This window comes from Erinaceus europaeus, chromosome X (assembly GCF_950295315.1).
Source record: "Erinaceus europaeus chromosome X, mEriEur2.1, whole genome shotgun sequence".
NCBI lineage: Eukaryota > Metazoa > Chordata > Mammalia > Eulipotyphla > Erinaceidae > Erinaceus > Erinaceus europaeus.
Window position 1 is genome coordinate 63678493 of NC_080185.1, and position 16317 is coordinate 63694809.

At 39.3% G+C, this 16317-nt stretch overlaps 1 protein-coding gene across 1 annotated transcript in view; it reads left to right on the top strand.

The window, feature by feature from the left end:
* TRMT2B (tRNA methyltransferase 2 homolog B) overlaps positions 1-13946 on the top strand; it is a 58082-nt gene extending 44136 nt beyond the window's left edge. Inside the window, 7 exon segments of the mRNA XM_060182661.1 lie at positions 667-786; positions 788-811; positions 2286-2373; positions 6093-6183; positions 6319-6374; positions 6455-6554; positions 13811-13946. Coding sequence (XP_060038644.1) covers positions 667-786; positions 788-811; positions 2286-2373; positions 6093-6183; positions 6319-6374; positions 6455-6554; positions 13811-13946 — 615 coding nt within the window.
* The last annotated feature ends 2371 nt before the right edge of the window (positions 13947-16317 follow it).

Below are 16317 nucleotides of genomic sequence, written 5' to 3' on the forward strand. Positions count from 1 at the left end.
GAAATTTCTAGTTTTCATCAAACATGAGGATACAGTTTATCCAAGTTATATGCCATTTTTTTCACAAGGATAGAGTTTCTTTCAGTTTTCAGTAACATGTTTCTCATTATTTTTCTGAGTTCTTGCCAGAAACATTCTTAAATTCTTATCCCTATTTACAGCCTCTTCAAATCAATCTAGGCTTTTCCCAATATGCATCTCAAACTCTCTCAACCTCTACCCAGTTCCAATTTCACATTTTGAAGTATCTGTTATAGCATCACTCTAATTCTTGTAACCAAACCATATATATATATTTGCAATTCTGAAGCCACGATCAATATATTGGCAAAACTGGTTTCTTTTGAAGTCCCTCTTCTTGGATTGTAAATGGCCATCTTCTCAACTTGTGCTCACATGGTGTCTTTCCACTGTGTACATCTCCAGTGTCTCTCTGTGTGTTCAAATTTCTCTTGTAGTGACATCAGTCAAGTTTTATTTAGACCCACCTGATGGACTTCACTTTCACTTTAACTTATTCATTTATTTCAAGACCTTATCTCTAAATACAATCACATTCTGTAATACTGGGACTCAAGGTTTCCATGTAAATTTGGGGAGGGGTAAAGTTCACCTACAAAACTTGATAGTTTTACTTGTGTAAAATAACTGTTTTCTTTCTTGTACTATGAAGTATTCCTTCGACAGTCCCTCATGGAACCCTGTCTTCAGTTTTATGAAGGTGGGCACTGGCATGAGCTCACAGTCCGTACCAATAATCAAGGACCCACAGTCACCATAGTCATTTTTCCATCCCCAGAACTTAAGAAAGGTGAGACTCACAGGATGATAAGACTTCTGTGGTAAACCTACTATTATCGTGGTGAAGTTGGCTCTTGGAAGTTTCAAGGTAGACTGCAGGAATTATATTCACATGTTATTTGTCTAGATGAGGAAGATGGAGAAGATGGCCAGAAAACTCTTTAGCCATGCTGCTGGCATAATCAATCCACAGTCTGAGGCTAGGCTACCACATTAATTATTGTGTCAGAACTCTTTAAAAATATTATTAATTAATTAATTAATTAATGGATAGATAGAGAGAATTGAGAGGGGAGGGAGAGATAGAGAGGGGACGAGCCAGAGAAACACCTGCAGCCCTCCTTTACCACTCATGAGGCTTTCCCGCCTGCAGGTGGGAACCAGGGACTCAAACCTAGGTCCGTGTGCACTGTAATGTATGCGGTTAACCAGGTATGCTACCGCCTGGCCCCTGTCAGAACTCTTAAGTACCTTCACAGGAACTGCCTGTGTAAATCTGTATGCAGTCTGCTGAATTCAAGTACTAGTTTAATAGAATCTAGAGTATAGTCAGGATATTATAACCAAATAATAGTTTACATTTGTGATGCACTTAGAGCTTTCAAACTTTCCTATGTGAGAACATATCTCTCTCTCTCCTTATCTATCTATCTCTTTCTCTTACCAGAGCACTGCTCAGCTCTAGCTTATAATGGTAGAGGAGATTGAACCTAGTTCTTTGGAGCTTCAGGCATGAGAGTCTCTGTGTAACCATTATGCTATCTCCTCCAGTCTGAGAACATTTCTATGCTTATGTAATCATCTCAGCTAATTAGTGAGGTAAATGGAAGCTTAGGAGTACCCACGTTAAAAAACCATAAGATAACTAAGACAGAATTTACATATAGGGCATTGATTCCTAACATAACAGTTTTAACTTTATAACTAGAATGTAGCTTCTTCTGATATATCCTTCTGTTTAGCCAATAGTCAGGCTCTCTGATGTGATTTAGGGTTTTAAAAAACGTTCTGAACTCTTAAGAATTGAGTTACCAAATTCATTTTCTTCCATGCCCTCTCTTTCCTTCTAGAATTCATGTCTTCTCATACGGTATTTGGGTGGATTGTGGCTGGTTTGTTTGAGGGGGAAAAATATTAACAGGACTTAAAGGGCTTCTTTGTACTGGGACAAAAATTTACTTTATCTTCTTTCAACATGAATAAATCTCACTTTCTTTTGAGAACTATTAAAGAGGCTCCAAGTGGAGACATTGTGTCTATTGTGCAGAATTTGTCAAAAGCCAATAAACATTGCAAAAGTCTACTGAGTTGTGAAAATAGCTTCTTTTGTTCCTACAGAACATTGCTTGATGTTAAGTGTTAATTATAATAGGATTTGAGAACTGTTTTCTTGTCTGACTACTGTGGGTCTGATTACTGTAGAGCTGGGAGGGAAATTTTGTCAGAGATGTCTTTTCTTGACTCCTAATTTGTGATTTGGGCAGGAGAAGCTTGATGTTCAGAAGGAAACTCTAAAGGAGTTTTTCACAAAAGGGTTAGGAGCAGTCTGTGATTTGACTTCAGTGTACTTCTAGAAGAGGTAAACCCAGGACAGCAAGACAGGAAGACAGCAAGTAAGAAGTTAATGGCTTCCTATACAGTAGTCCCATCTAATCTATGGTTTTGCTTCCCTTTTTTAATTTTTATTTATAAAATGGAAATATTGACAATACTATAGGATAAGAGGGGTACATTTCCACACAATGCCCACCACCAGAACTCCATATCCAATAACCTCCCTTGATAGCTTTCCTGTTCTTTATCCCTCTGGGAACATGGATCCAGCATCATTATGGGATGCAGAAAGTGAAAGGTCTGGCTTCTGTAATTGCTTCCCCACTGAACATGGGCATTGACAGTTCGATCCATACTCCCAGTCTGCCTCTCTCTTTCCCTAGTGGGCCAGGGCTCTGGGGAAGCAAGGCTCCAGGACATATTGGTGGGGTTGTCTGCCCAGGGAAGTCAGGTTGGCATCATGGTAACATCTGGAACCTGGTGGTTAAAAAGCATTAAGATTTAAAGCAGAACAAATTGTTGATTAATCGTGAACCTAAAGGCAAAAATATTGCAGATGAAGATTTGGGGTCTCCATTTTGGAAAAAGCTAGTAGGTCTATTTTAGGTATATTCCAAGGGGCCCATGACTTAACTAGTTTTTGCCTGAGCATGACAGCTAATATGAAGGTGGACCCAGGTTACTGTCTGGGAAAGATGGTTTCATATTTGGAAAAAGGACTAGAAAGCTGTATGAGGGAAGAGAGTAGTTCCCAAATATGGGGAAAGTATATAAATATTGTTAACTGTAAATCACATCAGTTTGATCTGCAGCCCATAGTCAGCACAGGAGCCTATGTAACCTCTGCATCCCTGTAGGCCTGAGCTTGCGTTCTGTAGTACCTGCTAGGAACATTCTAGGCTGCACTAGTTTCAGGGCCCATCTTCCTCGGGTAGTAGTTAGAGTGTGTTGTCCAACTTCCCTGCAGAGAATGGAACATTCCCTACCATTGTTGATTCACATTGAGGACAGGGTCTATAGGGGCCCACAAAGGGGTTCATTATGTTGTTCCTGATGGAGATGACCAGTGACAATGGTGAGAAGGATCTGTTAGAGGTCTAAGCCCATTATATCTGCGTGGGAATCCCAGAGCTCTCTAACTAGGGACCCAGGTGATGGGATGGCTTGGTAGTGACTAAAGAGTCATCATTACAGTTTGCCAGTTTCTTGCCCTTATTCAGCTTTTGACCTCACCATAATTTATGTCCTTTTATGCGATTTACATATAGCTGTATCTTATAAAGTAACGCCACCAGTTACTTCTGTTCTCCCTAGTCTAAGCTTTTATGAGATTAAATATTTCAAAGAACAAGTCATTATTAGAAATGTATTAGCAGGGAGTCGGGCTGTAGTACAGCGGGCTAAGCGCAGGTGGCGCAAAGCACAAAGACCGGCATAAGGATCCCGGTTCGAACCCCGGCTCCCCACCTGCAGGGGAGTCGCTTCACAGGCGGTGAAGCAGGTCTGCAGGTGTCTATCTTTCTCTCCTCCTCTCTGTCTTCCCCTCCCTCTCTCCATTTCTCTCTGTCCTATCCAACAACAACAACAACAACAATAACTACAACAATAAAACAAGGGCAACAAAAGGGAAAAAATAAATATAAAAAAAAGTAAAAAAAAAAGAAATGTATTAACAATTTGAGCCTACTGTTAAAATTCAATCTGATTACCAATTTGAAGATTCTTTTCATTAAAAATCCTAATATGTTAAGCAGACATATTTATTAAAAATAATGTTAGAATAGTCCTGGAGCACATTGACCCCAGGAGAGTCTTTGCAACAGATTTCATTATGATTACTTAACAGCTAAAATAATTGTCTTTAAACTTAAATGGAGTCGCTAAATAATAGAGAGGGAATAATAGAAAAGGGTTAATCAGGGTCCTAGATGATTTTTGCACTGGGCTCATCCTGCACTTACCATTGCTGCTAAAAGGCAGGGAATTCAGAACCAAATAGTTTATTAAACTGTTCAAATTGTTAAAAATGATTAAAATCCAGTTAGGGGTTTTAATAAACACTATTACAAAATGCTAAATTTAATCAATGTTTCTAGCAATGTATGCTATCACCTTATGTTCCTCCCTCCCCTTTTCTTAAAATTACATACCCAGTGTAAAAAAAAAAAACACTTCAGGGGAAAATCAAAAGTCAACCATTTGAAAAGAAAGGGAGAGAAAAAAAAACACAAAGTTGTGTAGCAGATGCTGGTACTGCTTGAGGGGCTGCTGATACAGGCTGTATTGGCATTAAGTCCCCCAGTAAGGCATCAGGTGTCAGGATTCTTTCTCATAAACATCTAGAACCACATCTGTAAGGTGTCTATACCATTTTAATTGTTGACTTCCCAAAGAGCTGGTACTCATAGTCTATCAGCTGCCTCCAGAAAGCTGGGCCTGATGCAAGGCCTCTGGGCTTTCACACCTCCAGTAGGCACACTCTGTGCAACTTCATCAGGTAAGCAATGCAGAGAGTGGCCAAGTGACTCATGCCTGCAGCCTAGTGCACCAAGGTGACCTCATGCTTCCTACTCATGCTGTGGATCTTGTCAGCCATAGTGTCAAATTAAAATCCAATGGGATCAAGAAGCACCAGTCAGAGACACTTTTACATATTCAAATTCGGGCCTGTTGAAATTGGAACTCTCAATAGTAGCATTAAAAATGCAAATGATGCCCAGATCCTGGAGTAGGTGCCAGTTGGAGGCCACACTGCCTCTGCCCAGAAAGAGAAAGGAACTGATTTGAGCAATACCTCCTATGTCTCCCTCAGCAATCATCTGGGGGGCTATGAGAGTCCGTGGTACTGTGACCTCTGGAGCTCATGAAGACCGAAGCAATCACACTTGCATTCTTGGAAACAGGACCAGCGTATACAGAGTGGGTGGTGGCACAAAGGGTTAAGTGCACTCACAAGATCAGTATATTTTGTTTTCTCCCACCAAGGAATCCAAAATTAGAATCTCCTTCTCGTGAATGAGTCCGGTAGAGTCCTGGGTCTGGATCCTAGTAAGTAGTGTGCTGAACACAGTGAGTGCAAATCAGACTGGATGGGTCTGGCTCACCAATTTGAAGTTTTAAGTGCTTAGACTGAAGGAACATATACTCAGAGCTATGGTCTATGCATCAAAAGATTGAGACATTCAATCCATTTTGTCCCTCTCATATTAACTAGTGATTTATGAGATTATAAGCTAATAGGAGTGTATATAACACCATTCCCATCACTAAAGGTCTGTGTCCTCCCCCCCAGTGAAGCTGAACATCTACCTTTCCCCTCCCCCCAGAGATTTTTACTTTGGTGCCATACTCCAAACTCAGCAATAGTTATTTCTTTTGCCATAGAATGCTTTATTTGATTAAAACTTTATACAAAACTATGATCTAGAGAACAGATCCTTTTGTCCCCTGTACCTCATGTTCAGAAAATTTCTAGCCCTCTATTGGAAAATCTCTGATATAGTAGAAGGAGTACTTGGGTAATTGCCAATTTTCTTTTCTTCGTATATGTACTTACGTGATTTGTGAGTCACTAAGCTGTAAAATAGCACTATCTAGCCTTTCAAACTAAAAGGATTAGTGAGAAAGTACATTAGAAAAATTGAAGCAAATCCAAGGCATTTCTTTTACTGTTTTTCAGCATAGCCTGGATTCCGACCATGTCTAGAAAGTTGAAAGACCCTGCCCCCTACTGATAGGTTTGCATTATGTCATGTGGTTCTCTCCTGCAGGAATCACCAACTGTGAATTCCACTCTGGATGAACAGAGATTTTGCCACAGCTATTATAGTCAAGTTGTTGTCTTTGAACCCAGCTGGGGGCTGGATTGTATCAGGATAAACAGTTTTCCTACTACAGAATTAGTTGGGTATTAATCTTGATGTTCAATTAGCTTTTGTCCTTCATTCTCACACTACATTAAAGTGCTCCCAATGGGCTGATTCTGAGCTCACTTCTCCACTATTCCCATCTAGTGCTCGGTACTTTCAAGTTGGGAGTCTGTAATAACTCATTCTGTGATAGTTTAATGATATTAGTAGCGATATATTTTGTTTTTCAGATCATCAGATGGTTCAGGCCATTAGCAACTGCAGCACTGTCTGCACAACAGTTTTTGTTTCCTGCGAGCCCCATGGTGAAACCATAAGAAACATCATTGCGTGAGTCTTGAACATTTATTAATTTGACAGAGTTTGGACCTTATACATGCATTATATCATTACTCTGGGTAACTTTTTCATTGAGAGAGAGAAAGACATAGGGGGAGAGAGAGAGAGAGAGAGAGAGAAACACTACAGCTTCCTCTAATGTCATAGCACTTCCCATGTGGTGCCAGGATTTGAGTCTGAGCTGTGAACATGGCAAGACCCTTGTCCTACCTGGTGAGCTATCTTTCTGATCACTGACTTCTTTGTAAAATATTTCTCTCTCATTAGAAAAGTAATTAGTTGTTGTGCAGAACATGTGCCAGTAACTGTACTGTACTATAAGCCATAAACCCCCAATAAAATGATTTGAAAATCCAGGTGTTCAACATATTAACATTTTTTAGGGACTGGAGAATGCTCATTCTATAGAGTTCATGCCTTGCCATGTATGGAGTGTGAGTTTGGCTCTCAGCCCCAATGTACTGCGTGTAGATCAGGTGCTGTGGTGTTTCTCCCTCCCCTTTTCTGTCTCAGTTTCTATCTGAAAGAAAAAGAATGAGAAAGTTGGCATTATGTCTGTGTAATTGTATGAGGCCCTCATGCCACACACAGAAAAGGAACTTAAAAATGTAGATATACTCATACCTGTTAAACACACCCTGATCCTACCCTGGCTTCAATAAAACTTCATAAAAGCCTAAATCCAGAATTCAGGTCATAATTTTTCCAACAAATTTTCATAAAAGTTTGAATCAGAATACTTTTTGTCTTGATTACTGGGTTTTTTTATACCCCCTTAAATTAATTAATTTGTACCACCACTCGGCCCTTAGAATAAATTTCTTTTTTTTTTTTTTTTCTCCCTCTGGGAGCATGGACCCAGGGTCATTGAGGGTTGCAGAAGGTGGAAGGTCTGGCTTCTGTAATTGCTTCCCCGCTGAACATGGGCGTTGACTGGTCGGTCCATACTCCCAGTCTGCCTCTCTCTTTCCCTAGTAGGGTGGGGCTCTGGGGAAGCGGAGCTCCAGGACACATTGGTGGGGTCTTCAATCCAGGGAAGTCTGGCTGGCATCCTGATGGCATCTGGAACCTGGTGACTGAAAAGAGAGTTAACATACAAAGCCAAACAAATTGTTGAGCAATCCTGGACCCAAAGCTTGGAAAAGTGGAGAGGAAGTATTAGGGAGGTACTCACTGCAAACTCTAGTGTACTTCTGCTTTCTTACTTTGGTGCCATACTCCAAACTCAGTCAATTTCTGCTTTGCGTTTCTACTTCTTTTTTTTTTTTTTACATGCATAACATTCCCCAGATTCCCATTTAACAATACAACCCCCACTATGTCATTCATCATCTTTCATGGACCTGTATTCTACCCACCCACCCACCCACCCCAGAGTCTTTTACTTTGGTGTAATACTCCAATTCCATTTCAGGTTCGACTTGTGTTTTCTTTTCTAATCTTGTTTTTCAACTTCGGCCTGAGAGTGAGATCATCCCGTATTCATCCTTCTGTTTCTGACTTATTTCACTCAACATGATTTTTTCAAGGTCCATCCAAGATTGGCTGAAAACGGTGAAGTCACCATTTTTTACAGGTGAGTAGTATTCCATTGTGTATATATACCACAACTTGCTCAGCCACTCATCTGTTGTTGGACACCTGGGTTGCTTCCAGGTTTTGGCTATTACAAATTGTGCTGCCAAGAACATATGTGTACACAGATCTTTTTGGATGGATATGTTGGGTTCCTTAGGATATATCCCCAGGAGGGGAATTGCAGGGTCATAGGGTAGGTCCATTTCTAGCCTTCTGAGAGTTCTCCAGACTGTTCTCCACAGAGGTTGGACCAATTGACATTCCCACCAGCAGTGCAGGAGGGTTCCTTTGACCCCACAGCCTCTCCAGCATTTGCTGCTGTTACCTTTTCTGATGTATGACATTCTCACAGGAGTGAAGTGATATCTCATTGTTGTCTTGATTTGCATTTCTCTGACATTCAGAGACTTGGAGCATTTTTTCATGTGTTTCTCGGCCTTTTGGATCTCTTCTGTGGTGAATATTCTGTCCAAGTCCTTCCCCCATTTTTGGATGGGGTTATTTGTTGTCTTGTTGTTGAGTCTGGCAAGCTCTTTATATATGTTGGTTATTAAACTCTTATCTGATGTATGGCATGTAAAGATCTTCTCCCATTCTGTGAGGGGTCTCTTGATTTGGGTAGTGGTTTCTTTTGCTGTGAAGAAGCTTTTTAATTTGATGTAGTCCCATAGGTTTATACTTGCCTTAGTCTTCGTTGTAATTGGATTCGTTTCATTGAAAATGTCTTTAAAATTTATGTGGAAAAAAGTTCTGCCAATATTTTCCTCTAAGTATCTGATAGTTTCTGGTCTAACATCCAAGTCCTTGATCCACTTGGAATTTACTTTTGTATTTGGTGAAATACAGTGATTCAGTTTCATTCTTCTGCATGTTTCAACCCATTGTTTCCAACACCATTTGTTGAAGAGACTCTGCTTTCCCCATGTAATAGTCTGAGCCCCTTTGTCAAAGATTAGATGTCCATACGTGTGGGGCCTCATTTCTGGGCTCTCAATTCTATTCCACTGGTCAGTGTGTCTGTTCATGTTCCAGTACCAAGCGGTTTTGATGACAATGGCCCTATAATACAATTTGAGATCTGGCAGTGTGATGCCTCCGGTTCTGTTCTTTTTTCTCAAGATTGTTTTGGCAATTCTAGGTCTTTTCTGGTTCCAGATAAACATTTGTAGCATTTGTTCTATTCTCCTAAAAAATGTGCTTGGGATCTTGATGGGGATAGCATTAAATCTGTAGATGGCTCTGGGTAATAGATTCATTTTGATGATGTTAATTCTTCCAACCCATGAACATGGAATCTCTTTCCACTTCTTTGTGTCTTTTTCAATTTCTTTGAGTAGTGACTCATAATTTTCAGTATACAAGTCTTTCACTTCTTTGGTTAGGTTTACTCCTAGATATTTTATAGTTTTTGTTGCTATAGAAAAAGGAACTGATTTCTGGATTTCAATTTCTTCTAACTTAGTGTTTGCATAGAGGAATGCCACTGACTTTTGAATGTTAATTTTATAGCCTGACACATTACTGTATTGCCTGATGATTTCCAAAAGCTTCTTGCTGGATTCCTTAGGTTTTTCCATGTATACTATCATGTCATCTGCAAATAAGGAGAGTTTGACTTCTTCTCTTCCAATCTGTATGCCTTTAATTCCTTGCTCCTGCCTGATTGCTATGGCAATAACTTCCAACACTATGTTGAATAGTAATGGTGATAGTGGGCAGCCCTGTCTAGTACCTGATCTGAGGGGAAATGCTTCCAGTTTTTCACCATTGAGTATGATGTTGGCTATAGGTTTGCTATATATAGACTCCACTATCTTCAGGAATTTTCCATCTATTCCCATTTTTTGTAGTGTTTTGATCATAAAGGGATGTTGTATTTTGTCAGAGGCTTTCTCTGCATCTATTGATATGACCATGTGGTTTTTGGTCTTGCTTTTGTTGATGTGGTGGATCACATTGATTGATTTACGTATATTAAACCAACCTTGCATGCCTGGGATAAATCCCACTTGGTCATGATGAACATTTTTTTTGATATACTGCTGTATCCGGTTGGCTAGAATTTTGTTCAATATTTTCGCATCTATGTTCATCAGAGATATTGGTCTGTAGTTTTCTTTTTTGGTTGTGTCCCTGTCTGCTTTTGGTATCAGGGTGATGTTGGCTTCATAGAAGCTGGCAGGGAGTATTCCAGTGTCTTCAATCTTCTGGAAGACTTTTAAAAGTAGAGGTATTAGTTCTTCTTTGAAAGTTTTGTAGAATTCATTTGTAAAACCATCTGGTCCAAGACTTTTATTTTTGGGAAGATTTTTGATAACTGTTTCAATTTCATTAGCTGTGATGGGCCTGTTCATGTTATCCACTTCCTCTTTACTTAGTTTTGGAAGTTGGTAGGTATCTAGGAAATCATTCATTTCTTCCAGATTCTCTAGCTTGGTGGCATATAGTTTTTCATAGAAGCCTCGCATGATATGTTGAATTTCTGCAGTGTCTGTTGTGATTTCTCCTCTTTCATTTACTATCTGATTTATTTGGGTCTTCTCCCTTTTTTGTTTTGTGAGTCTGGCTAAAGGTTTGTCGATTTTATTTACTCTTTCGAAGAACCAACATTTACTTTCATTGATCTTTTGTATGGTTTTCCTATTCTCAATGTTATTTATTTCTGCCCTAACTTTAGTAATTTCTGTCCTTCTGGTTGCTGTAGGATTCCTTTGTTGTTCTTCTTCTAGGTCTTTAAGATGTGCAATCAGGCTGTTTATTTGTGCCTTTTCTTGTTTCCTAATGTGTGCTTGAATAGCTATGAACTTCCCTCTTAGGACTGCTTTAGCTGTGTCCCAAATATTTTGATAGCTTGTGTCTTCATTTTCATTGAACTCTCGAAACATTTTGATTTCTTCCTTGATTTCCTCTTTGACCCAGAAGTTGTTAAGAAGTGTACTGTTGAGCTTCCACATTTTGGCACTGTTACTAATCTTTTGTTTATTGTTAAGTGTTAGTTTAATTCCACTGTGGTCTGAGAAGATGCTTGGGATGATTTCAGTGCTCTTGAATAGGCTGATGCTGTCTTTGTGGCCTAACAAATGGTCTATCCTTGAGAATGATCCATGTGGATTTGAGTAAAATGTGTATTCCAGTTTTTTTGGATGAATGACTCTGAAAATGTCCAATAGTTCTAGTTTATCTATCTCTTCATTTAGCTCCCTTATGTCTTTACTGATTTTCTTCCTGGATGATCTGTCAAGTTGAGATAGTGGGGTGTTGAAGTCCCCTACTATGATTGTGTTACTGTTAATATATTGCTGTAGCTCTTTCAGTAGAAGTTTGATGTATTTAGATGGCTTCTCAATGGGTGCATAGATATTAATAATTGTTAAGTCCTCTTGATTGACTGATCCTCTGAGCATTAAGTAGTGTCCATTCCTATCTTTTTTAATCTTATCTATTATAAGTCTATCATGTCAGATATGAGAATAGCTGTTCCTGCCCTTTTTTTTGGGCCATTGGCTTGAATGATAGTTTTCCATCCTTTCACTTTAAGTCTGTGTTTGTCTTGTTGCGTTAGGTGAGTTTCCTGTAGACAACATATTGTTGGGTTGTGTTTTCTGATCCATCTTCCTACTCTGTGTCTTTTAATAGGTGAATTCAGGCCATTGACATTTATTGATATCAAAGATTGAAGATATTTTAACGCCATTCTTGTAGAGTTTTAGAGTGTTTTGATATATGTCCTATTTGTGGTGGTCTGACTATTTATAGGAGACCTTTCAGAACTTATTTCAGGGCAGGCTTGGTGATGGTTGCTTCCTTCAACTGTTGCTTGTCTGAGGTTTTGATGCTTCCATCTAGTCTGAATTACAATTTAGCAGGATATAGTATTCTTCGCTGAAAGCCTTTCTCATTGAGCACTCAATAGATATCTTGCCATTCTCTTCTGGCCTGTAGTGTTTGTATGGAGAAGTCTGCTGCTAATCTTATGGGTTTTCCTTTGTAGGTGACTCTTTGTTTTTCTCTTGCAGCCTTGAGGATCCTTTCTTTATCCTTATTCCTTTCCAATCTAAGTATGACATGTCTTGGTGTCTTTAGGTCTGGGTTAATTCTGTTTGGGACCCTCTGGGCTTCTTGAATCTTTATGTCTTTGGTGTTGTCTAGACTAGAGAAATTTTCAGCTATTATGGCCTGGAGAATGCTTTCTTCCTCCCCTTCTCTTTCTTCCTCTGGTATGCCAATAATGCGTATATTGTTTCTTTTGAAGTCATCCCATAGGACTCTGTTGTTGTTTTCAGCATCTCTTAATCTCTTTTTGAGATCTCTTACTTCTTTTTTAGTTGTCTCTAATTCATCCTCAATCTTGCTAATTCTGTCTTCAGCCTCATTGATTCTATTCTCTCTGCCCTCTACTGCTTTCTGGAGTTCATCTATTTTGTTGCCCTGCTCTGCTACTGTTTTAGCTTGTTCAGCTAGTTGCCTTCTTAGCTCAGCGATTTCAGCTTTCAGCTCTCTAATAACCATGAGATTATTATAATTTTCTTCCATATTCTCATTTGTTGTTCCTGCATTTCTGATTACAATTTTTTCAAATTCTTTACTCACTCCTGTTATTATTTCCTTGGCTAATGTTTGGATGTTGAACTCGTTGTTTTGTGCTTCACCCTCTGGAGGACTTTTAGCTGGATTCTTGTCCTGGTTCGAGTCTCCAATATTTTTTCTTGTTGTTTTAACCATTTTATATAAGTTAACAGTTTTTTCAATCCCTGAGTTGGAGTTCAGTGGTGTCAAAGCCTTTTTTTTTCCCCTGTAGGCTATGGGAGCCTGAGGGCTTTTAAACTATCAATAGGCTTCTTAGCTTAATCACTGACTCCTGACCAAGAGATAAAGCAGGGTGTGGCAGAGATAATCCAGTGGTTATGCAAAGAGACTTTCACAGCCCCTCAGCTATGCCACCGAGGTATAGGTCTTCTCCTGAGTTTCCCGGTTAGATCTCTGTACCCTGGTGTCCCTCCCTGTTGCTGCCCCAGATTCTGAGGGTAGTAGCAATGGAGACTCAGAGTTGCACTTGGTGAGTCTCTGGGGAGTCCTTTCCTCCCTTCAGCTGTCCCCTTGTTGGTGGAGCAGACTGGAGGTGGTGTCTCCACTGACAAACTGTTGAACTGTTAGCAGTCACTTAATCTCTCCTTAGGCCCCTCTCTCCTCTCTGTCACCAGCCACGCGTGTTTGTACTCACGGGTGATTTACTGGGTTTCTGTGGTCATTCTAGTCCTGTCTTGTTTCGGTCCGGGTGGTCTCCTTTGGTATTCCTAGTTGATCCGGGAGAGGAGAGGAGAGGAGAGAAAGCGATCTGCTGCTCGTAGCTCCGCCTCCCCTTAGAATAAATTTCATTGAATATTATTTACTAGCTACTTTGGTGTGCAAATCATACAGAAAAGTGTATGGCTTAGGTTCCTCGATTTATCCATCATTGCATTCCTACTCCATGGCACACAGAAATGAGTACTAAGCAGTTTTCACTCAATTTCTTTCTTCCTATGAGGAAGATGGTTAGAAACCAGGCAGTTCTATTAATTGTGATAGATATCATTATAGGGGAGAAATATATGGGAATGTGGAAACACATGCAAGGCTAAGAAACTGTGCTACCCTTATTTCTAAGAACTGTTATTATGTTTCTATAGGCTGTACTGTCCTCCAGACTCAGCTAAGAACCTCCTGGGTAAGTTTTTCATGCCAAGACAAGCTGTGGATCTGTTTCACTATATTCCACACTGTGAGCTTGTGCTTATCTTCAATCAATCAACAACTCCTACATGAATACAGGGTCTCTTAACAGAGTTTGAGGTGAGGTATCAGAAACTTCCAGGTTTGACATATTGCTACTTTGCAGACCCAGAGAGCATTACCAAAGAAACTAATCTTTGGGTCATAGAACTTAAATAACATGTTAGATCTATCTGAGGCAGATATATAATTTATGTTTATGGTTTTCCTCAATCTGATGTATATTTCCTGGTTTTGACTGCTCCTTGTTCCTAATCTAGACTGTTCCTTCCTTTATATGTTAGTCTGCAGTGTTATCTTTGTTCTTATTTTATAGTTTTGTTTCCTCTGTCTGATAGAGCATTTCTCAACAGCTTACAGTAATTTCATGTTGATTGGGGTCACTGTATTGCCCAGAAGTTTTACTTGATTTGTTTTTGGCTGATGATGTAGCCAAGGAACTAGAAACAAATCTATCTTTAAAAAAAAAAAAAAAAGCAAACAATTACAGAAGCTAGACCTTCCACCTTCTGCATCCCATAATGATCTTGGGTCCGTGCTCCCAGAGAGATAAAGAATAGGAAAGCCTACAGTGGAGGGGATGGAATACAGAACTCTAGTGGTGGGAAATGTGTCAAATTTTACCCCTCTTATCCTATGGTTTTGTTGATATTTTCTATTTTTATTCTATAAATTAATTTTTTAAAAAAGTTTATGAAAGTTGATGTTACGGGTGTGGTCACTTTCTCTGCTTACCTAGGAATTTCAACATGTAAGCAAACCTCTCTCTATTATTCTCCCCCCACCCTTCTCATAGTGTCTATGTATTCTCAGTTTTCTTGAATAAAGCTTAAAATTCCTGAAAACCCTACTTTTCTTCTCAATTCTTTGTTAAGTTTATGTATGATGAATCTACAACCCTGTGGGGAACAATCTTGGCCTATCTCCTCCAGTACAATGATTTTTTTCAAACATTATTAAATCACCATATTAAATTTTATCATTAAAAAAACAGAGGAAGCTGAAGTGGTTGCAGTTTAAATGTGATCTCAAAAGAGCTTTATTCCTTCAGGTTTTCAGGACTTTGAGGTTTCTGGAATACACTTTGAAGTGTTGTCAAACCTATGAGCAATAGCAACAATGAGTTCTCAACTGAGGAAAGAGCATTTATAATAGGTGAGACCCTATGGGGATATGCAAAGACACCGAATAGCTATAGTTGTGTTGTGGGGTGTGTAATCTTCAGAATCCTATAATGACTCCACATACTCTGTAAGAAACTGAAAATTGGAACTGGTATTCTCTAGTCTATGATGTCTTCAACTCTGGAGTTGTTCTTGTATACTTGGCCAATAATTAAGATTGTTTTGATCTTTTAACAGCTGGAGGACTTAAAATTTGACAAGGATTGTATAATTTACAAAAGGGATCAGGTCAACTAGTGTGTTTAATTATGAGTTGTAAATTCTGTCAGAGAAACCTCTTAGAAAAATGTATAAGACAGAGAAAAATTGCGAGTGAAGCGGGGGTGGGGGGAGAGATCTGTAACACTGCATCACTGCTTGTGAAGCCTCCCCCTACATGTGGCACTGGGAGCTTGAACCTGGGTCCTTGCATATGGTAACATGCACAAGTAACCATGTGTGCCACCACCTGGCCCCTAAAATATGGCTCTTAAGACTACCATATAAATATTATTTTAAAAAAACTACAAAAAATAATTTAAAATTATAATTCTATTTATTTATGATAGTGAGATAAGTTTTATATCAATTTCTTATTTATTTTATGTAGTGGGGTTATGAGGGCCCAATGCCATATGGTGGAGGGAGGTGGTGCTTGGATATGGTCAGTGAAGTGTGCTGGTATGTATTTTGGAAAGATGTGGAATCTTACTGCTAAGATAACCTTCTGGTAAAAAGACGTTTCTCCATGAAAAATAAAAGCATGTATTTTTTAAATATTTATTTTATTTATTTATTCCCTTTTGTTGCCCTTGTTGTTTTATTGTTGTAGTTATTATTGTTGTTGTCGTTGTTGGATAGGACAGAGAGAAATGGAGAGAGGAGGGGAAGACAGAGAGGAGGAGAGAAAGATAGACACCTGCAGACCTGCTTCACTGCCTGTGAAGCGACTCCCCTGCAGGTGGGGAGCCGGGGTTTGAACCGGGATCCGTATGCCGGTCCTTGTGCTTTGCACCACCTGCGCTTAACCCGCTGCGCTACAGCCCGACTCCCAAAAGCATGTATTTTTAAAAATGACTTTTTCCTTTCTTTTTTTGTTCCCTGTACCTGGAAATGGCAGTCCCAACTATGCTTATCTAAGTAGAAAATAAGAGTTATCTTTCTTACGCCTATATTCAACTTCCTGTAATGTAGATTACACCTGGGTATCTTCTGGGTAGTCCAAATTCAATATATTTAAT